This window comes from Hemitrygon akajei, chromosome 18 (assembly GCF_048418815.1).
Source record: "Hemitrygon akajei chromosome 18, sHemAka1.3, whole genome shotgun sequence".
In the NCBI taxonomy this organism is placed as follows: Eukaryota; Metazoa; Chordata; class Chondrichthyes; order Myliobatiformes; family Dasyatidae; genus Hemitrygon; species Hemitrygon akajei.
Window position 1 is genome coordinate 14,821,953 of NC_133141.1, and position 22,314 is coordinate 14,844,266.

At 41.7% G+C, this 22,314-nt stretch overlaps 1 protein-coding gene and 1 long non-coding RNA gene across 3 annotated transcripts in view; one reads left to right on the forward strand and one right to left on the reverse strand.

Moving 5' to 3' along the window:
* The window catches only part of LOC140741125 (uncharacterized), a 37,853-nt gene that overhangs the window by 8,054 nt on the left and 7,485 nt on the right, over positions 1-22,314 (forward strand). The window contains exon 2 of one of the 2 annotated variants that reach the window (XM_073070918.1): positions 14,616-14,702. The exons of the other annotated variant lie outside the window; for it this stretch is intronic. Coding sequence (XP_072927019.1) covers positions 14,616-14,702 — 87 coding nt within the window. The remainder of the gene's footprint in view (positions 1-14,615; positions 14,703-22,314) is intronic. 2 annotated transcript variants of the gene reach the window in all.
* Positions 21,836-22,314, reverse strand: part of LOC140741129 (uncharacterized) — a 30,745-nt gene continuing 30,266 nt past the window's right edge. The window contains exon 2 of the long non-coding RNA XR_012102009.1: positions 21,836-22,184. This is a non-coding gene — a long non-coding RNA (uncharacterized lncRNA). The remainder of the gene's footprint in view (positions 22,185-22,314) is intronic.

Here is a 22,314-nt window from a genome sequence, read left to right on the forward strand (position 1 = left end):
AACAATTGTGAAGGATTTTCAGGTCTGCTTCCAATGTGCTAGAGAATTTGAGGCTAGAATTAATTAGGAAATATAAAGGATAGAAGGCATATAACATGAAACACTATTGTTTTTGTTGCTACTGATGACAAGAGTGGAACAATTCATGGTTCCCCGGAGGCTGTGACACCAAGTATTTGCAACATGTGGATAAGAATCTCTGCCAGTGCCTGTCTTGTTCACTTTTTAAAAAATGTTTCTTGTGGCTCTTCATTTTCTCCTTATGTGGGCATGCTTTGCCTTCTCTGGTACAAGGTCCAGATGATATAAGTGAGATCATAACTCAGTATAAATCCACACCCACTATAAACATTTCAAAGTCCGACAATTCTGTTGGTACTCCTGAAATGTCACCTGTCTATTTCCTTCTAGAACTGAAAATTGTAGTTGAATGAGTGTATTGATGAATCAGACAGAGAAAAGGGGGAGGACAAATGTTGAAGAGGAAGTATGAAGGAAAGGATTGTTGAATATTGCAACATTATTGCTTGAGTATGATAAAAGTAACAAGGTGGAACATGGCCCATATCTTGATTGTTAGCTGTTACATTCCAGAGCAATGGAAATGGCACATGACGTGTGCAGCACAAAAATCTAAATCTACCTCCTGGCAGTGTGAAAACCCAGGTGTAACCCTGTCCAGTAGCTTACAACAGCACACTTCCCAAATCTTTTAGGTGTGTCAGGACCAGCATGCTTGCTGTTTGGAAGCCAGCAAGCTGCAACAAGTCAACACAGTGCAGATTGCCTGTGTCAGTTCTTAAAGATTTTGGATGAATCTGCAAGAAAGTGTGTAACTTCCACACAGGTGAAAGTGCCATATTTAGCAAGGATATGAAATTTGAATTCAGTTTGTAATTTGCCCTTATCAAAGCATCAACCTTAACTATTTAATGTAACCAAAGAATGTATCATTTTCTTTACACTAAATTGCAAGGAAGTAAAATAAGAGGTGAGGGAATTGAGTTTTCTTTGTACCAGAAGAAGCCAAGAGAGTTCACAGATGCTGTGACTTCCATTTAGGGCATTGAGGCTTCTAAGTCAATGTATCATATTGTGGTATTGGGCAAAATCCATCAGGGAGGACTCAATTTTTAATCCTTGTTTTGTGCTGAAGTTAGATGGGTAAACTAAGTCAACTGTGATCTTGTGACTGGGACCCTCTTTTGTCAAGTGTATCCAGGTGGTTTCTTAAATCAATATGTGGACGATCCAATGAGATGAGGAGCAGTACTGGACCTGGTGCTGGGTAATAAGCCTTTTGGTGGGTAAACAGTTAGGGAACAGTGACCACAACTTAACTTTCAAGATAGCTATAGATAAGGTTAGGTATGTGCCTTGTGGGAGAGTTTTAAATTGGAGTAGAGCAAATTACAAGGGCATTGAGCAGGAACTAAGAAGAGTTAATTTGGAACACCTTTCTGGCGAGTCTACATCAGACGTGGAGTGTGCTTAAAGATCAATTCCACAGAGTACAGGAAAGGTATGGTCCTGTTAGAAGGAAGGATGGAAAGATAAGAGAACCTTGGATGTCCGGAGAGGTGATGAATTTAGTAAAGAAGAAAAAGGAAAAGTATGTAAAGTCTCAGAAATTAGGATCAAACAGGGCATATGAAGGAGGCAGAGATGAGAGTGCTGGGCCCTTGACTAGTATCTTAGTGTCCTCTTGAGCCATAGGCGAGGTCCTGGAGGACTGGCAATTGGCTGATGTTGTACCTCTACAGGTGGCCCCCGTTTTTCGAACATTCGCTTTTTGACAACTCGCTGTTACTAAAGACCTACATTAGTACCTGTTTTCGCTAACCAAAGAGGATTTTCGCTTTTGCGGAAAAAAGACGGCTGCTTTATACGTGTGTTTACCCCGAGAAAGACTACCATGACCGTGAAGCCTTTTGCGGGCAGTTGTTTGCGCATGCGTGTACGTGCCGTTTTTTTTTCTCTCCTCCAAATCGATTTTGGCTCACTGTCTTCCTGAGTTTAATAAGTGAAACTACACCATACATACAACATTTCTATTTTATATAGGCTGTATATTTATCATAACATTCCTGCTTTTACTATATGTTCGTGTTATTTTAGGTTTTATGTGCTATTTGGTATGATTTGGTAGGTTATTTTTTGAGTCTGGGAACGCTCAAAAATTTTTTCCCATATAAATTAATGGTAATTGCTTCTTCACTCTTATGACATTTCGGCTTACGAATGGTCTCATAGGAACGTTCTACCTTCAGATAGCAGGGGAAACCTATATTTAAGGAAGGAATAAGGGAAAATCCTGGAGACTAGAGCAGTGAGTCTCTTGTCAGTTATAGGAAAATTGCTGGAGAAAATTCTTTGAGATTGGAAACCCATGGCCTAATTAGGGAGAGCCAGCATGGCTTTGTGTGGGGCAATTTGTGTCTTACCAACTTGATTGAGTTTTTGACAAGGTGACGAAGGGATTGATGAGGGTAGGACAGTGGATATTGTCTACCTGGATTTTAGTAAGGCGTTTGACAAAGTCCCTCATAGGAGGCTAATCCAGAATATTAAGAAGCATGGGGTCTATGGCGAATTGGCTGTTTGGATTCAGAACTGGCTTGCACATGGAAGCTAGAGGATAGTGTTTGAAAGGACTTTTTTTTGAGCTGGAGGACTATACTTAGTGGTGTGCCTTGGGGATCTGTGCTGGGATCTCTGCTGTTTGTGGTGTATATAAATGACCTGGATGAAAATGTAGATGGGTGGGTTAGTAAATTAGTTGATGAGATACGAAGATTGGTGGAGTTGTGGATGGTGTAGAAGACGGGCAAAGAATACAATAGGATATAGATCAGTTGCAGATATGAGCAGAGAAATGGCAGATGGAGTTTAACCCAGATAAATGTGAGGTGTTGCACCTTGGTAGGGCAAATGCAAGGAGAAAGTGCACTGTCAAAGACAAGATCCTTAACAGTGTTGCTAAGCAGCAGGATCTTGGGATCCAAGTTCGTAGTTCCTTGAAAGTGGTTATACAAGTCAATAAGGTGATTAACAAGGCTTATGGAATGCTTGCTTTTATTAGTCAAGGCATTGAGTTCAAAAGTCAGGTTACGTTGCAACTTTATAAAACTCTGGTTAGGCCACATCTGGAGTATTGCATACAGTTCTGGTCGCCCCACTATAGGAAGGATGTCGAGGCTATGGAGAGGGTGCAGAAGAGGTGTAATGGGATGCTGCCTGGCTAATGGGCATGTGCTATCATGAGAGCCTGGATAAACTTGGGTTGTTTTCTCTGGAACACCAGAGGCTGAGGGGAGATCTGATAGAGGTTTACAAGATTAAGAGAGGCATAGATGGAATGGACAGAGAGTATCTGTTTCCTAGGGTTGAAATGTCTAATATCAGAGGGCATGCATTGAAAGTGAGAGGGGGTAGGTTCAAAGGGGAATGTGAGGGGTAAGTTTGTTTTACTCAGAGTGGTGGGTGCCTGGAATGTGCTGCCTGGTATGGTGGTAGAGGCAAATACATTGAAGCTTTTAAGAGACGTTTAGATAGGCACATGAATATGAGGAAGGTGGAAGGATATGGACGTTGTGTAGGTAGGAGGGATTAGCGTTTGGTGTTTTTGATTTGCGTTTTAGCTGGTTCAGCACAACATTATGTGCCAAAGGGCCTGTTCAAACACAAGCAAGCAAACCTCAAAGTTCAAAGTTAAGTTTATTATCAACGTACATATGTCACCACATACAACCCTGAGATTCTTTTTCCTGCAGGCATACTCAGCAAATCTATAGACTAGTAACTATAACAGGATCAATGAAAGATCAACCAGAGTGCAGAAGACAACAAACTGTGCAAATGTAAATATAAATAAATAGCAATAAATAACAAGAACATGAAATAACAAAATAGTCCTTAAAGTGAGATCATTGGTTGTGGGAACATCTCAATGAATGGGCAAGTGAATATAGTTAACCACTTTTGTTCAAGAGCCTGATGGTTGTGCTCTTCTTGAACCTGGTGGTGCGAATCCTGAACCTCTTTTACTTCTTGACTACCACATCCCTTGGCTGATGAGTTGCTGCTCCTCTTGTGTTCTACCAATTTAATCTAGCTAATCTCTGCCTAATCAGTCTACTCTTCATCATCAGCATGATGGTAGATGTCACTGGTAGCTTTATCAAGCAGCATCTAATGCCAGTGAACTGCATATCTGTGCCAGTGCTACTTTGCTCCAGACCTGGTCCAAACTTAGACCAAAGAGCATAATTTCAGAGGTGAGAATGATTGCCCTTAACCTTGAGACAGGATTTGACTGAATGTAGCATCAAGGAGCCCTGGTAAAACTGAAATCAATGGGTATAAAGGAGAAAAGATTCCAATGGTTGGAGAAATACTTTGCACAAAAGTCAATTATATTAGTCCCTAGACCTAACTGCAGGAGTTCCTCAGGGCAGTGTCCTTGGACCAACCATTTTAAGCTGTTTTATCTGTGACCTTCTTTCCATCACATGATGTTCACTGATCATAGAACAACATTCAGTCCCATTCACAGCTTCTGAGTCAGTGAAGCCCAATTCTATGTGCAGCAAGACTGAACCAACATATAAGAGAGACAGCTGGCAAGTAATGTTTGTGCGTGACACAATAACGTTGCAGTGTAACCCTATTACAGTTCCAGTGACCAGAGTTTAATTCTGCCAATGTCTCTAAGGAGTTTGTACGTTTTCTCCATGACTGCATGGGTTTCCTCCCATCTTCCAAAGACATGGGTTAGTAGATTAATTGGTCTTATTAAATGTCCATTATGCTGCTGCCATTTTTTGGCAGCAATGAAGGTCCTCCATATGTCTGTATGGAAGGATTCTTCATTGCTGTTTCTGCAAGAACTGTTTTTTGACCAGTCAGGGACATTGGCCCTGAGTTGAACCCCCAAACCTGGACGACTGGTGGGGGGGGCACTCTTAGTATGGCCTCCCAAACCAAAGCATTGCAGTTACTCACCCGGGCAATTGTGACAGCACCTCCCAAACCGAGGATCTCTATCCCTAAGAAGTGCGGTAGGAATGTGAGGACACCACCACCCACAGGATCTCTTCCTTCCCCAAACAGTCCTCTGTTTTAATGTGTAAAGGTCTATGATCCTTCATCATCACTGGGTCTAATTCCTGGAACTCCTTCCCCCATGGGTTGTTGGACCTGTACTGTTCTATGTTTGAAGGTTTTTATTTTTATGTTTGACAAAATGCACCTTTAATTTGAGAGAGACATTTTTGTTTAATTAATCCTCTGTGAAGCAGCTTGGAATATTTGCAAGAGCTGTATGAATGCAAATATTTCATCATACAACCCTTCATATATTTATGACATGCAAAGTATCTTTGCAGAATTCCACCCCATTAAGGTGTGTATTTTGTGATTTGGTCCCCATGCTTAATTGTATTTGTTCATTGGGTTGTTTTGTGAATGGACAGGCCTCGAGTGTCCAGTTTTGAACCTGACGAGTAGGACTTTTGAGGCAGCAGGACATCTTTTGAAAACAGCTGGTGAGAACAAATAGTGCTGCCATTGGGTGTAAAATTTTGAGTTGGAGTTATGAGGCCTGGTATCATAAATGCACTGTGACAAAGTTATGAAGGTTAATTTAATCTGCTATTGACATCTTCATTATGCTTATTATTTCTTCTGGTTTGTTCCTTTCCTTTACTGAATGTGGGTGTCACTAATGTGGCTGAAGTTTATTGGCCTTGAACGATGTCTGTGTGTTGCTGGAAATGCAGGATTTTAAACCTGGAAACAATGAATATTTATAGCATTATTTTTCAAAGTTATGATGGAGTGTGATTTGAAGATGATCCTGCAGTTAGAGGTTACCAGGCACCTGCTGCTCTCCTTTTTTTTCAAGGTGGAAAAGGTCATATGTTTTAGAAACAGGAGACTGCAGGTGCTGAAATCTGGAGTAACAACCAATCTGCTGGAGGACACGGTGGATCAAGCAGCATCTGTGTTGATGTTTCGTGTTGAAACCCTGCATCAAGGCTGTGACCCGTTGTAGAGTGTTCAAGTTCAAGTTTATTGCATGCAGTTGAATGACAAACACTCATTTGAGTGAAAATCTGAAACAACGTTCTTCCGGACCAAGGTGCACAACATAGTTCAAGTAACTCACACATAACATGTAAAGTAATATTGCCACAAATAAATTAACAAATGCTAAAATGTATTCTAGAAAATTGACATTTAGCATAAGGTGCATTATGACACAAGTTTAACAAAGTAAACAGTGTAACACTACTGGCACTTCATGTGTGATTAGACCTGGGTGGTGGCAGGAAGTTCAGTAGTCTCATGGCCTGGGGAAATAAGCTGTTTCCCATCCTAACAATTCTTGTCCTAATGCTTTAGTACTTCCTGCCTGATGTAGGGGATCAAAGAGATAGGATGGATCCTTGACCATGCTAAGGGCCCAGCGTATGCCGTTCTCCTGATTTAAAAAATCTGGATGGAAGGGAGACCCTGATGTTCCTCTCAGCAATCTTCACAATCTTTTGTAGGATCTTGTGGTCAGATGCATTGTAATTCCTGTACCAGACGGTGATAAAGCTGATCAGGACACTCAATGGTGCTCCTGTAAAAATTGGTTTGGGGGGGGGGGCGATGTGCTTTCTTGACTAAAGAGGTGATGTTGAGGGACCAGTTGAGATTGTCTGTTACGTGCACTCCCAGAACCTTGGTGCTTCTAACTCCTGCCATGGAGGAACTGTTAGCTGAGTGTTGATGGTGTATACTGTACCCTTCCACGGTGGTGATTGAGATGATGTAAGTGTGGAATGCCAGTCAAGACCTGGATTGTGTCGATTTAATTCAAATTAACTTATTTATCACACGTATATTGAAAGATACAGTGAAATGCATCATTTGTGTTAACAACCAATGAAATCTAAGGATGTGCTGGGGCAGTGTTGGCACATATTCCGGTCCAAATGTAGTATGGCCACAGTGTTCAGCAGAACAACACAAACAGCAACAACACAAAATGACAACAAAACAAGCCACTTTACTCCCTTGCACCTACTCTCACCGAAAGACAGGCCTCCAACCCCAAGACATTTTCACCTCCAGGACTCCACTCCAAGGCCCAGACTCAAAGGCATCATGCCTCTGACTTATGGACACATCGGCCCAGGGGCATTGACGTCCGGACTTGCCAAATTCAGTCTTCAACCTTCAGACTTTGACCCAAGTGTCAGAATATCATCAGAGATACAGATATCCAGGCAAGTGGAGTGTTCTGTCACCTACTGACTTGCACATCTTTGAGATGAAGGAGGAAACTGGAGCCACCCGGGTTAAAAATAGATCATTTGTTATTTGCACAGTACAATCTTAAATGGAGACCTGGAAGTGTTTTTCCACTTCATTAAAGGTGGTAGGACATGTTTAAAAGTGGATTTTGTTTTAAAAATACACTATACACTATCTGGCTTTATTTATAGGCACAGATCACAAAAACAAGGAAGTTCTGCTTAAACTTTAGTATAAATTGTTGAAGAGATTCATCTAGAACATTGTGTTCAGTTCTGGGCAGAACACATTAGGAAAAACATGGGCTTGGAGAGGATGTCACTGAGATTCATTGCACTGATAACACAAATGTAGAGCTTGACTTGTGTTATAACACTGGAGAAGCTGCTATTGCTCTTCTTGGGACAGTGATGATTTAGGAGCTTATTAGTGAAGTTGGCTGAAACTACAATCCTCTGAAGTCTCTTTCGATTTTTTTATTTCATCAGGAGTTTGAGGAGATTTGGTCTGTCACCAAAGATGCTTGCAAATTTCTACAGAGGATTCCAGAGTACTCTAGAGAGGATTCCAAATGGCTGTATCACTTTCTTAGTTAAAATTGTCTTAGTTGTGGGGGGGGGGGGGGGGGGGGGGGGGAGTGCTACTGCACAGGATTGCAGTAAGCTGAGTAAGGTGCACAGAGTTGTAAACTTAAGTCAGCTCCATCATGGGTACCAGGTTCTGTAGTATCCAGGACATCTTCAAGGAGCAATGCCTCAAAAAGGCAGCATCCATCATTGCCCTGTTCTCATTGTTACCGTCAGGGAGGAGATACAGGAGCCTAAAGGCACACACTCAGCGATTCAGGAACAGCTTCTTCCCCCCCTGCCATACGATTCCTAAATGGACTTTGAACCCTTGGACACTACCTCACTACTTTTTTATTTCTGTCTTTACACCACTTATTCAGTTTAACTATTTAAGTGTGTGTGTGTGTGTGTGTGCGTGTATGTATATGTGTGTATGTATGTGTGTGTATGTATGTATATATAACATTACATACTATAAATTGCATTTGTTTTTCTCTTATGTATTGCATTGTACCGCTGCTCCAAAGTTAACAAATTCCATGACGTGCTGGTGATATTCAACCTGATTCTGATTATATTAGCACCTCCACACCAGACAGTGTTGCAAACTGTCACAATGCTCTTCTCGGTACATCTGTATAAATTTGCTAAAGTCTTTGACGCATCAAATTTCCTCAACTAAAATACTTCCATCTTCCTCTTTTTATCTGCCTACATCTGTCATCTTCCTGCTTTCTCCCAACTCCAGCCCTTCCCCTCTCCTACCTGGCTTCATCAGTTTGCCATTCTTCACCGTTTCACCTCCTTGGTCCACCAATCATCTCTGGCCCCTGTTGCACCACTCCCTCTCTTTTCTCCAACTATCTTTTCTCTCCATTCATGGTCCTGATAAAGGGTCTTGACCAAAAACATCAGCAATTACTTTGCCCCCTACAGATGTTACTTGATCCACCAAGTTCCTCCAGGTAACTCTATCTAAAGTCCCTTGCGTCTATCGAAACTATGCTGCCTATATCCTAACTTGCATGTCATTCCACTCGTCCAATACTTCTGTGCACAATGACCCACGTCGCTGCTGGTTTTTAAAATTTCATCCTTGTTTTCAAATCCTTCCGTGGTCTTATCCTTTTCTACCTCCATCCCTGCCAACCTCTGAGATCTCTCTGCTCCTTTAGTTCTGGCCTCCTGCTCAAGCTTTATTTATCACATGTACATACATTGAAACATACAGCAAAATGCAATGTTTGTATTAATGACCAACGCAGTCCAAGGATGCGCTGGGGGCAGTCCGCAAGAGTTGCCACACTTCCAGTGCCAACATAGCATGCTCACAACTTACTAACCTTTAGATGTACTACTTTGGGATGCGCAGGAAACCCACATGGTCATGGAGAGAACGTACAAACTCCTTGCATACAGCAGCCGGAATTGAACCATGATTGCTGGCACTGTAAAGCATTACGCTAAACGCTACACAAGCATAATGCTCTGCCTTGCCAACCGTGCTTCCAGCTGCTAAGATCCTAAGCACCTTCCTTAAACCCTTCATGGCTTGATATCAGAATATGTTGGGTCCCTGAATACTTTAGGACAATTTCACTGTGTTGAGGGTGCTATATAAAAACTATGAAGTTGTTGGTAATGGGTAAATAGTTGAAAGAGAAACATTTACAAGGCTGTGGGGAAAGAACAGGAAGAAGGGACTGAGCATCTCATTCAAAGCATGAACACAATTGACAGACCAAATGGCCTCCTTATACACTATATCAATGTTTAAATCTAAGCACTAATTGTAAAACTCAGTAACCAATGAATTGGATGGAATGGTTGAGTATAGAAAAATTACAGCTAGTTGACCAACTTCCATATTTCACAAGCCAATCTTCCTGAGCATTTTGCTTAAATAGCAGTTCTTTGCACCACTTGATGGTGACTTTTGACATGGGAGGCAACTGCAAGGAGTATGATCTTGCATAAGCTGGTCTCGTCTTCCACCCCACACATAGACTTATGATTTATGTATTGTGTGTGTGTGTGTGTGTGTGTATATATGTACAGTGGTGCTAGAAAGTTTATGAACCTTAAAGAATTTTCTCTATTTCTGCATAAAATGTGATCAGATCTTCATGCAACTCCTAGAACTAGATATAAAACACAAAAAAATTATACTTGTTTCATTTGTTTATTGAGAAAAATGATCCAATATTCCTTGTATTTGTTGGGGAAAAGTATGTGAACCTTTGGGGTAATGCCTTCTACAAAAGCTATTTGTAGTTGGGTGTTCTGATCAATGAGTTTAGATTGGACGTGTGGGTTGTAGAGGTGCTCTGCCCTAGAAAAAAGACACACAGTCAGGTTACTAACAGACCCAGCCCTTCTCAAGAAAGATCTGTTTATGTGCTCCATGTCTCAATCAAAATAACTTTCAGAGGACTTTAGAAGAATTGTAGAGATGCATGAAGCTGGAAAAGGCTACAAAAGCATTTCTAAAGACCTGAGAGTTCATCAGTCCACAGTAAGAGAAATTGTCTACAAATGGAGGAAACTCAGTACTGTTGCTACTCTCCCTAGGAGTGGCCATCCTGTAAAGATCACACCAAGAGCACAATGTACAATGCTGAAGGAGGTCAAAAAGAACCCAAGGGTAATGGCAAAAGACCTGCAGAAATCTCTAGAACTTGCTAAGGTTTCTGTTCAAATGTCCACCATAAGAAAAACACTGGACAAGAAAGGTGTTCATGGAAGGACACCACGGAGGAAACAAATTCTCTCCAAAAAAAATATGGCTGCACATCTCAAGTTTGCAGAAGACCACCTGGATGTCCTATAACATTTCTGGGACAATGTTCTGTGGACAGATGAGACAAAAGTTGAACCTTTTGGCAGAAATGCACACTGCTATGTTTGGAGGGAAAAGGGCACTGTACACCAACACCAACACCTCATCCCAACTGTGAAGAGCATGGTGGAAGGAGCATCATGGTTTGGGGCTGCTTTTCTGATTCAGGACCTGGACAGCTTGCAATCGTTGAGGGAACAATGAATTCAAAATTGTATCAAGACACTTACAGGAGAATGTTAGGGTAGCAGTCCATCACCTGAAGCTTAATAGAAGTTGGATAATGCAACAATACAATGATCCCAAAGACAAGAGTAAATCAACAACAGAATGGTTTAAAAAGAAGAAAATTTATGTTTGGAATGGCCGAGTTAAATTCCTGACCTTAATCCTATAGGAATGTTATGGAAGGAACTGAGGCAAGCAGTTCATGCATGGAAGCAACTTTGTAAGGAGGAATGGCCTAAAATTCCTCCAAACCAATGTGCAGGACTGATAACAGTTACTGGAAACATTTGGTTGAAGTTATTGCTGTACAAAGGGGTCACACCAGTTACTGAAAGCAAAGGTTCACAAACTTTTTACAACAAACACACGTAATATTGGATAATTTTTCTCAATAAATAAATGAACCAGTATATTTTTTATTATTTATTAAGGTTTTCTTTATTTAGTTTTGAGACTTGTTTGAAGATCTGATCATATTTTAGGTCATGTTTATGCAGAAATAGAGAAAATTCTACAAGGTTCTCAAACTTTCTAGCATCACAAGTGTGTGTGATCCCCCTAAAATTACAGCAAAAGTGCACAGTTGCAAAAGAATGTGCGTGGATGAACCAAACCAAAACCTGCTACTCATACATTTATGGTAAGATGAAAGGGGAAAATTTAAAGAAGTGTGGGGCATGTTTTTACACAGAATAGTGGATAACTGAAATGTGCTGCCTGTGTTGCTATCTAAGACCCTCTTAAATGACAGGTGTTTAAGAGGCTCTTAGGTATATGAATGTGCAGAGAAATGGATATTGTATAGGCAGAAGGGATTAGTTTAGTTGGGTGTTTAATTAGTTTGGCGTAACATTATGACCCAAAGGTTGCTGCACTTCTTGGTCATGAGCTGTTGGAGATTTGTGATGTTGTTCTTACCCCACCACCTCACTTTGTTCCCACCTCTAAAGGGAATAGTTCTTGGCAGTCCTTTGGGATAGATGGTGGCTTGCTTCGGCTCCAGTTCTGGGGTGACTGAGGTTACTGTGGGAGCTGTAGACTCTTCTACAGATGGGACAAGTGGTGGGTAGTGAGATGGAAGGGTGGCCAGTTTGTCAGGTGGTGCACACCTTACAAAGGGCTTACAAAGAGCACTGCCACAATAAAGTAGCATCAGTCATCAAGGACTCCCACTATCCAGGCTATGCTCTCTTCTTGTTTCTACCATCAGGAAGGAGGTACAGGAGCCTTAGGTCCCACACCACCAGGCTCAGAAACAGTTATTACCCTACAACCGTTGGGCTCCCGAACCAGCATGGATAACTTCACTCACCACAATGCTGAATTGATTCCTCAAAATATGGTCTCACTTTCAAAGACTCTACAGCTCATGTTCTCCAAATTATTTGTCTTCTTTTGAATTCAGTTGTTTGTTAGACTCTATGTACAGTTTTTCATAAATTCTATTGTATTTCTTTATTTTCCTATAAATGAATCTCAAGGTAATATATGAAGACATGTACATACTTTGATAATAAATTTACTTTGAACTTCTGTGTGCTGCTGGCGCAGTTTCTCGGTTCTCAATGCCAGCCCAAACACGCCTCCCCACTTTGAGCAGTTCCTAGCCAGGGATTTCCAGGACTCATTGGAAATGTTGCATTGAGCATTTATTTGCATCTTTTCCTCTGCCTTCCTTGTAATCTCCTCCTAAGACAGAGCTCAAAGTCTGTTACTGAAATCTAGTATCATACAAATGATGTGGCCTGCCCTATGCAACTAACTGTGTGTGAACAGGACCTCCATGCTGAGGACCTTGCCCTGGGATGGCAAACTGACATAGATTCCCTTGTCCTTCCCAGTGAATGTGAAAAGTTTAGCGGACACTGTTGGTGTCCGTGGAGGTGCCTACTGTGGTAGGTCTAGGTTTCAGAATTGTATAGGAGGGGTGGTGTTAGATGGAGAGGGTGAAGGAGGCTCAGCAACATGCTGACAAGCATGACTGTGCTCTGTAACTCATTGTAGCCCCAGCACCCCACTGCCAGCCAAGAATGAGGATAAACTCATCCAGGAAAGAGAGGCAGCCAGCACCCACTAGAAGGAACATTTCTTACACCACCTTTGTGTAAATGTGTCCAACTGCTTAGCACTAACTTTCTCAATGTAATGAGTTCAGAATGATCTGGCATTCATCAGTTCAAAGAGACATTGTATGCTGTCTTCATTTGTTATTTTTGAAGATAGATTGGAAAGAATAAGGAATAAATAAATGAACTGCATGACTTCTGGGAAGTTTTAAAGCCTTTTGGGGAAGTTTGTAAAACCAGTACTGGTTTTGGATTTTGTCCCTGACCCATGTGCTTTATAAACATGCTCAAAATTGGAAGGAAGCCTTGGCTGCACATCAAAAATGTGACAAATTCAGATTTCTTGTTACTGCGTTGACTAATCTGTGTATACTGCAGAGCAAGTAAAGTTTAGCAATCTCATTGGGGGGGGGTGGATAGGTTTGTTTTTGGAGGGTAAACAATCGAGAGAAGTAAGAAAGCAATCAAACTGTCGAATGGTGTGCATTTAGAGAGGAATAGTGCGGACCTAAATGTCGGCATCAACCATAACTGATCCATGGCTTTAATCCTGTACGGACAGTAGAAAGCAGTGCATGGCCAAGTGCCATTTTTCACGTTGTACATCCAGTGTTTTGAAAATACATTCTGTGTGGTGGAACTAGAACCTGTTCAGCCGAAACAAAACCTTGCCAATAATATGTATATCCACAAGTGCTTTTCTAGGATTTCTTTTGCATCAGTAGGAAATTTTAAATAGACTTCATTATCATCAGTACTTGAAAGAGGGTGGGGGGGGGGGTAGTGGAATCCAGTTCTAGTGCAGTTCTGGCTCATTACAGTTTGAACTGTGCTGTTAACCTGGGACTGTAAACAAATGAGAGGACAAGCTTCATGTGTACTCAGTAAGGCGTGCAAACATGGCTCAATCAACGTAGTAAGTACATGAAGTGCTGCAAGGCCAGCAGATTCAACTGAACGTGGAGCTTTGTTAATGAAGGAGATTGTAGCCGACTGACACCCCTCTTCCACTATAAACCCACAGTTTACAGACATTGCACAAGAAATAGAGATACTGTCGAGAAATAGGAGATAGTGTTGCCACAATTGAACTGCACCGTCTTGATATCTGTGACACTATTTTCTACCTTTTGTTCTCCCCTCTCACTATCCTGTGTATGGAAGGATGTACCAGACGGCATGCAGACAAAAGCTTTTCACTGTATCTCTGTACATGGGACAATATGAGCCAAAAAGCAACCTCTTCAGTTTATATTTTTTAAAAATCTGAGCAGAGCAGTGGTGCAGCCACTTCAAAGAACCAGCTGTCTGTGAAGAGTTTGCATGTTCTTCCTGTAAGTCTCTGGCTTTTTCTCCCACATCCCAAAGATGTGCTAATTAGTACCTTAATTGGCTGCTTGTAGGTGGACAGTAAGAGAATCTGGGTGCAGCTGAAGGGCATAGAAAGGAAACAGATTTTGGGGAGATAGGTGGGGGAATGGGACAAATGTGAGTCTGCATGGATTTGATGAGTCAAATGATTGCCTTCTACTTTGTGAGGAAATGTGTTTCTGTTGACCTTGTCTGGTGGCCATTGTGTGCATTACTCCCCTTCTGTTCCTCTTGTAGGCTGATGCAAAGTTCAATTCCAGGAAAACTTCATTTGCTGAGGCTAAGGAGGTTTGTGTGAAGAAACTGATGCAACAGCAACAAGAGGTAAAACACAAGGTCAAAACGCACAGTTACTCATTGTTGTCACCAGTACATGAATTATGAGAGGAATCTCTGAAAACAATGGCACTTAAAACAACATTACAAAAAAAACTTTACATTTGGACACTTTGTTTTATAAATTGTCTCTTCCAAGGTCTTCCTGTAGTATCCATAGGGATTGCATATTTCGACACCATTATATGCAAAAGTTGGAAGAAAAAGTATTACACTGGCCAGCAAAGATATTCTTCAACCAGATCATTACAGTAATTGACTAAGAATGTAATATGTTAAGTATAATTTGTTATTTAGTTATTCTAAGAAAAAATATGGAATGCTTGAGTATTTTGCTTGATAAATTTATATTGATATATTTTTTTAAAAGTCCAAGAACCCCTCACCACTTTTTAAATGATCAGGAAATGTAAAAAGGAAAATAATTAGATTATTATTGAAGTGAATTACGAGATTGTTGAATGATGCACAATGAAAGTATTTAAATATCATTTCCTTAAATAAACAGGCACAAAGGGAACTAGTGAAGTTAAAACATTTGCATCCAGACAGAAATACAAAAACATGCTTCCTTAAAAATAATTGAGATTTCAATATTCAAATTGGATTTTGAAGTTTGGGTGTGTTTTAAAGCTGGCATCAAAACATAACAACTTGGTTTTGTCAAACACATTTACCAAAAACATAGAAGCATAATTAGGCCACTTGTTTCATTGAATCTGCTCCACCATTCCATAATGGCTGATTTAATATCCCTCTCAACCTCATTCTTCTGCCTTCACCCCATAACCTTTGACACGCTGACCAATCAAGAACTTATCAACCTCCACCTTAAATACACCCAATGACTTGGCTTTTACAACTCCTCTGGAAATGAATGAATGCTAACATTCTACAGACTCACCAACCTCAGGCTAAAGAAATTCCTCCTAATCTCTGTTCTAAATGGACATATCTCTATTCTGAGGCTGTGCCTGCTAGTCTTGTACTCCCCCACTATAGGAAACATCCTTTCCATATCCACTCTATCTAAGCCTTTCAATACTCAATAGGTTTCAATGAGATTCCCACCTCATTCATCTAAACTCCAATGAGTATAGGCCCCGAGTCATCAAATGTTCCATGTACATTAACCCTTTCATTTCTGGAATAATTTTTTGTGAGCCTCCTCTGGACCCTCTCCAGTGCCAGCACATCTTTTCTTAGATAAAGGGCACTAAACTGCTCACAATGCTCCAAGTGTGGTATGACTTGTGTCTTCTAAACCCTCAGTATTACATCCTTTTGTATTTTAGTCCTCTGGAAATGAATGCTAACATTGCCTTTACCTTCCTTACCACCAACTGAACCTGCATGTTGACCTTTAGTACAGGGTTTCCCAACCTGGGGGTCCATGGACCCCTCAGTTAATAGCAAGTTTTCATGGCTTAAAAAAGGCTAGGAACACCTGCTTTAGGGAATCCTGCACAAGGAATCCCAAGTCCCTTTGCACCTTTAATTTTAGATTTTTCTCCCCATTTAGAAAATGGTCCATGCCTTCATTCTTTCTACCAAAGTGCATGACCATACACTTCCCTATATTCCATCAGTCCTTATGCAGACTCCCTGCTTCCTTCCCAGTGCAGGTGGCCTCCGTTTTTCGAATGTTCGCTTTACAACAGCTTGCTGTTACGAAAGACCTACATTAGTACCTGTTTTGGCTAACCAAAGAGGATTTTCACTTTTACGGAAAAAAAACGCCCGCTTTATACGTGTGTTACCCCGAGAAAGACTACAATGATCGTGAAGCCTTGTGCGGGCAGTTGTTTGCACATGCGTGTATGTGCATATGCGTGTACGTGCCGATTTTTTTTTTCTCTCCAGATCAATTTCAGCTCACTGTCTTCCCGATTTTGATAAATGAAACTACACCGTACATACACTATTTCTACTTTATATAGGCTGTATATTTATCATATCATTCCTGCTTTTACTATATGTTCGTGTTATTTTAGGCTTTATGTGTTATTTGGTTTGATTTGGTAGGTTATTTTCTGGGTCTGGGAACGCTCAAAAATTTTTCCCATATGAATTAATGGTAATTGCTTCTTCGCTTTACGACATTTTGGCTTACAAACGGTTTCATAGGAACGCGCTACCTTCGGATAGCGGGGAAACCTGTACCTGCCTCTCCACCTGTCTGCAAACTTGGCCTCTAAACCATAAATTCCATCGTCCAAATTGTTGACATATAATGTGAAAAGAAGTGGTCCTAACACAGATCCCTGTATAACACCAGTAGTCACTAGCAGCCAACCATTTATTCCCACTCTTTGCCTCCTGCCAGTCAGCCAATCTTCTATCCATGCTAGTGTCTCTCCTGTAATACCATGGGCTCTTTCTTGTTGAGCAGCCTTGTGCTGCTCCTTTTCAAAGACCTTCTGAAAATCCAACATCCTTTGTCTGTCCTGCCTGTTATTTCCTCAAAGAATTCCAACAGATTTGTCAGGCAAGTTTTCCCCTTTAGGAAACCATGTTGACCTTGGCCTCCAAGTACCATGAAACCTCATCCTTAATAATGGACTCCAATATCTTCCCAACCACTGAAGTCAGGCTAACTGGCTTATAATTTCCTTTCTTCTGCCTCCCTCCTTTCTTAGAGAGCGGAGTGACATTTGTAATTCTCAAGTCCTCTAGAACCACGCCAGAATCTGGTGATTCTTGAAATATCATTACTAATGCCTCCACAATCTCTTCAGCCACCTCTTTCAGAATCCTGGGGTGTTTCAGAACCCTGATGTGAAGTCCATCCAGTCCAGGTGACTCTTCTACCTTCAGATCTTTTCTCCATAGTAATAACAACCTCACTCACTTCTGCCCCCTGACACTTTCAAATTTCTGGCATACTGCTAGTGAAGAATGATGCAAAATACTTTGTGTTCATTTGCCTTTTCCTTGTCCCCCATTACTACCTCTCCAGTGTTACTTTCCCATGGTTCAATATCCACTCTCTCCTCTCTTTTACTCTTTATATATCTGAAAAAGAACTTTTTGGTATCTTTTTTGATATTATTGGCTAGCTTACCTTCATATTTCATCCTTTCTCTCATTGCTTTTTAGTTGCCTTCTATTGGTTTTTAAAAGCTTCCCAATCCTCTAGCTTCCCACTAATTATTGCTCTACTTTATGCCCTCTCTTTGGCTTTTATGCTGTCTTTGACTTCCCTTGTCAGCCTTGGTTGCTTCACCTTCCCTTTAGAATACCTTTGGCTTTGGGATGTATCTATCCTGTACCTTCTGAATTTTTCCCTGAAACTCCAGCCTTTGCTGCTCTGCCACCATTCCTGTTAGTCCCCTTCCAATCAACTTTGGCCAGCTACTCTCGCATGCCTCTGTAATTCCCTTTACTCTACTGTAATACTGATACATCTGACTTAATCTTCTCCCTATTAAACTGTAGGATAAATTCTATCATATTTCGATCATTGTCTCCTAAGGGTTTCTGTACCTTAAGCTTCTAAATCAAATCTGGTTTATTACACAACACCCAATCCAGAATTGCCTATCCCCAAGTAGGCTCAATCACAAGCTGCTCTTAAAAGGCCATCTCGTAGGCATTCTACAAATACCCTCTCTTGGGATCCAAAATCAACACCAACCTGATTTTCCCACTCTCCCTGCATATTGAAATCCCCCATAACTATCGTAACATTGCCCTTTTGACATGCTTTTTCTATTTCCTGTTGTGATTTGTAGACCACATCCTGGCTACTGTTAATTCCCATCAAGTTTTTTTTTTTAATCCTTGCAGTTTCTTAACTCTACCCACCAGGATTCTATGTCTTTTGATCCTATGTTACCTCTAAGGATCTGATATCTTTTTTAATCAACAAAGCCACTCCTCCTGCCTACCTGCCTGTCCTTTCAGTACAGTGTGTATCCTTGGATGTTAAGCTCCTGGCTATAATCCTTTTTCAGCCACAACTCAGTGATGCCCATAACATCATACCTGCAAATCTGTAACTGTGGTACAAGATCATCTACCTTATTCCGTATACTGCGTGCATTCAAATATAACACTCTCTATCCTGTGTTCGTCACCCTTTTTGATTTTTGCCCCTATGTTACACTTCCGCTTGTCCCGTTGAATGCAATTTTATCCTATCTGCCTGCCTTTCCTCAGTCTCACTACGTGACCTGTATATCAACTGCCCCATCCTCAGCCCTATCACTCCACTTCCCATCTCCCTGCCAAATTAGTTTAAACCCTTCCCAACAGCTCTAGCAAACTTGCCCACAAAATGTTGATCCCCCTCGAGTTCAGGTGTAATCTGTCCTTTCTGTGTAGAAGAGATCCCAATGATCCAGAAATCTGAAACTCTGCCCCCTGCATGACTTCCTCAGCAACTCATTCATCTGCCAAATCATCCTGTTCTTCAGCCTTTTCCTTATCTCCTTATACTCGCTGCACAAGACCTCTTTCCCCTTTTTACCCATGTCATTGGTGCCAATGTGCACCACAATCTCTGGCTACTCATTCTCCCCCTTGAGAATCTTCTGCAGCCACTCTGAAAAATCCTGGACCCGAGTGACTGGGAGTCAACACAACAACCTGGCTTCTCTTTAGTAGCCACAGATTCTCCAGTCCATCTCCCTAACTATCGAGTTTCATATCACCATCGCTCTTCCTGACTTTACCCTTCCCTGCTGAGCCTCAGAGCCAACCATAGTGCCACTGGCCTGGCTACTGCTGCAGTGCCTTGATAATTCACCCCTTCACCCCAGCAGTATTTAGAAGGGTATACTGAGTGGAATTCTGCACTCATTGCTTCCTCCCCTTACTTCTCCTGGTGGTCGTCCATTTACTACCTGAAGCCCGCACTCTGGGTGCGACCACCTCAGTAAAAAAAAAAAAAAGCTCATCTGAGATTTTCAGCCTTCCCATGCACTCAGATCCAGCTCTGATTCCTTGGCTTTGTTAGTCAGGAGCTGAAGTTGGGTGTACTTCTTGATGCACCATCAATAACTCTTGGAGACAGGAGGCGAACGATAGGCTTTTATTAGCTGCAAGAGACCACCACACAACATCCTGGAGACTGAGGGAGGAGCAGTGCCACCAATCACCTTTATACAAGGGTCTGTGTGAGGAGCCACAGGAGCAGTCAGCAGGGGGGCGTGTCCAGACAGATATATGTAGTTCACCACACTTCTTGCAGATGTAGTCATCAGGGAGACTGTTAGGTACTCTGAAATCCCACATCTCACAGGAGAGGCATTCCACTGCCTTAACTGCCATCCCGTCTACACTTGTTATACATCTGACTACTCAAGCTTAAGTTCTAGCCTGCACCTATTCTTACCTAAGCCTGGCCACTCTGCTTACACCTTGCTTTTTTTTTATTGGCCCCTGTCAAGTGCCTTAGAGATCACTATGATTGCAGCCCGCCAAAAAGTTCCAAAAGGCCCTAAGCTGTTTTTAAACCTCACGCTGCTTCACTGACAAACGATTTCTCACAATGATCACAGCCCACCAAAAATTTATCTTACCGCAAAAACTCACAATTTTACTTATAGGAAGGAACACGGAGGTTAGTGTGTATCCTGCCTGTTCCTTCCACAATTGTGTTTTTAGAAACAAAGACAGAAAATGCTGGAAACACTTTGTCAGGACCATCCAGGACCCTCAATCAGAACTAGGAGTGGGAGAGAGAGAAACATTAGTTAAGGAAGGTGGCGGGGGGGGGGGGGGGAATGGGTGAAATAATATACTTTAGCCAGATATACGGAGTAATAGAATATGGAGCATCAAAAGAGAATGTGTGCTCATGCTGGCTCTTGTTGATAGCTGTCCAATAGATCTTCTACACCCTGCTCTTTCTCCATTTAATCCTGTCAAATTTCCCTGATGTGCTCAACTTTAGTTTTATTCATTTGATCGTGTATATGGATTTCAGCAAGGCATTTGATAAGGTACCCCATCCAAAGCTTATTGAAAAAGTAGGGAGGCATGGGATCCAAGGGGACATTGCTTTATGGATCCAGAACTGGCTTGCCCACAGAAGGCAAAGAGTGGTTGTAGACAGGTCATATTCTGCATGGAGGTCGGTCACCAGCGGAGTGCCTCAGGGATCTGTTCTGGGACCCTTACTCTTTGTGATTTTTATAAATGACCTGGATGAGGAAGTGGAGGGATGGGTTAGTAAACTTGCTGATGACACAAAGGTTGGGGGTGTTGTGGATAGTGTGGAGGGCTGTCAGAGGTTACAATGGGACATTGATAGGATGCAAAACTGGGCTGTGAAGTGGCAGATGGAGTTCAATCCAGATAAGTGTGAAGTGGTTCATTTTGGTAGGTCAAATATGATGGCAGAATATAGTATTAATGGTAAGACTCTTGGCAGTGTGGAGGATCAGAGGGATCTTGGGATTTTGCGCTGGTTGACTCTGTGGTTAAGAAGGCATACGGTGTATTGGCAGTCATCAATCATGGGATTGAATTTAGGAGCTGAGAGGTAATGTTGCAGTTATATAGGACCCTGGTCAGACCCCACTTGGAGTACTGTGCTCAGTTCTGGTCGCCTCACTACAGGAAGGATGTGGAAACCATAGAAAGGGTGCAAAGGAGATTTACAAGGATGTTGCCTGGATTGGGGAGCATGCCTTATGAGAATAGGTTGAGCGAACTCAGCCTTTTCTCCTTGGAATGACGGAGGATGAGGGGTGACCTGATAGAGGTGTACAAGATAATGAGAGGCATTGATCGTGTGGATAGTCAGAGTCTTTTTCCCAGAGCTGAAATGGCTAACACGAGAGGGCACAGTTTTAAGGTGCTTGGAAGTAGGTACAGAGGAGATGTCAGGGGTAAGTTTTTCACTCAGAGAGTGGTGAGTGTGTGGAATGGACTTCCAGCGACGGTGGTGGAGGCGGATACAATAGGGTCTTTTAAGAGACTCCTGGATAGGTACATGGAGCTTAGAAAAATAGAGGGCTATGGGTAACCCTAGGTAATCTCTCAGGAAAGGACATGTTCAGCACAGCTTTGTGGGCCAAAGGGCCTGTATTGTACTGTAGGTTTTCTATGTTTCTATCATGAAATATTGTTTGTGCTAACTGCTTGTAAGCCAAATACATCTGAAGCTGGAAGTTTGAGGATACAGAATAGTTGTTATTAAACAAATTTCCAAAGCCTTCCCCGGAACCAGTACATTGCCAAATTGATGGCTCAGGTCCAGTAGAGATCCTTCTTGGCTCAATAGCTTGATGGTCTCACAAAGGTTGTAAATCTGCAGTCTTGAATTGCAAGGTGAGCTTTTATGTGGCATTTCCTCAGCATGATAAATGTTTATAAGATGCAATACAACCTATATGTTGGGGTAGACTTCCCATGAGGATGTTCTTGTTCTTCTGCTCTTACTTGGGTAGAAACCACAGCAAACCAACAGAAGGCTGAGAGTGGTCCTGTTTAGATGTTGTGTCCATCTTTTATCATAATCTGTGGAACAAATTAAAGGGAAATGTTAATTGAATTAATAGCAGGAAAGAACCAGGCTCTTTTATTGGTAGGGGAAATGGAGTTGGGGCTTTGATGATTTAAGATTTGCTCTTAAACTAATATATAATAA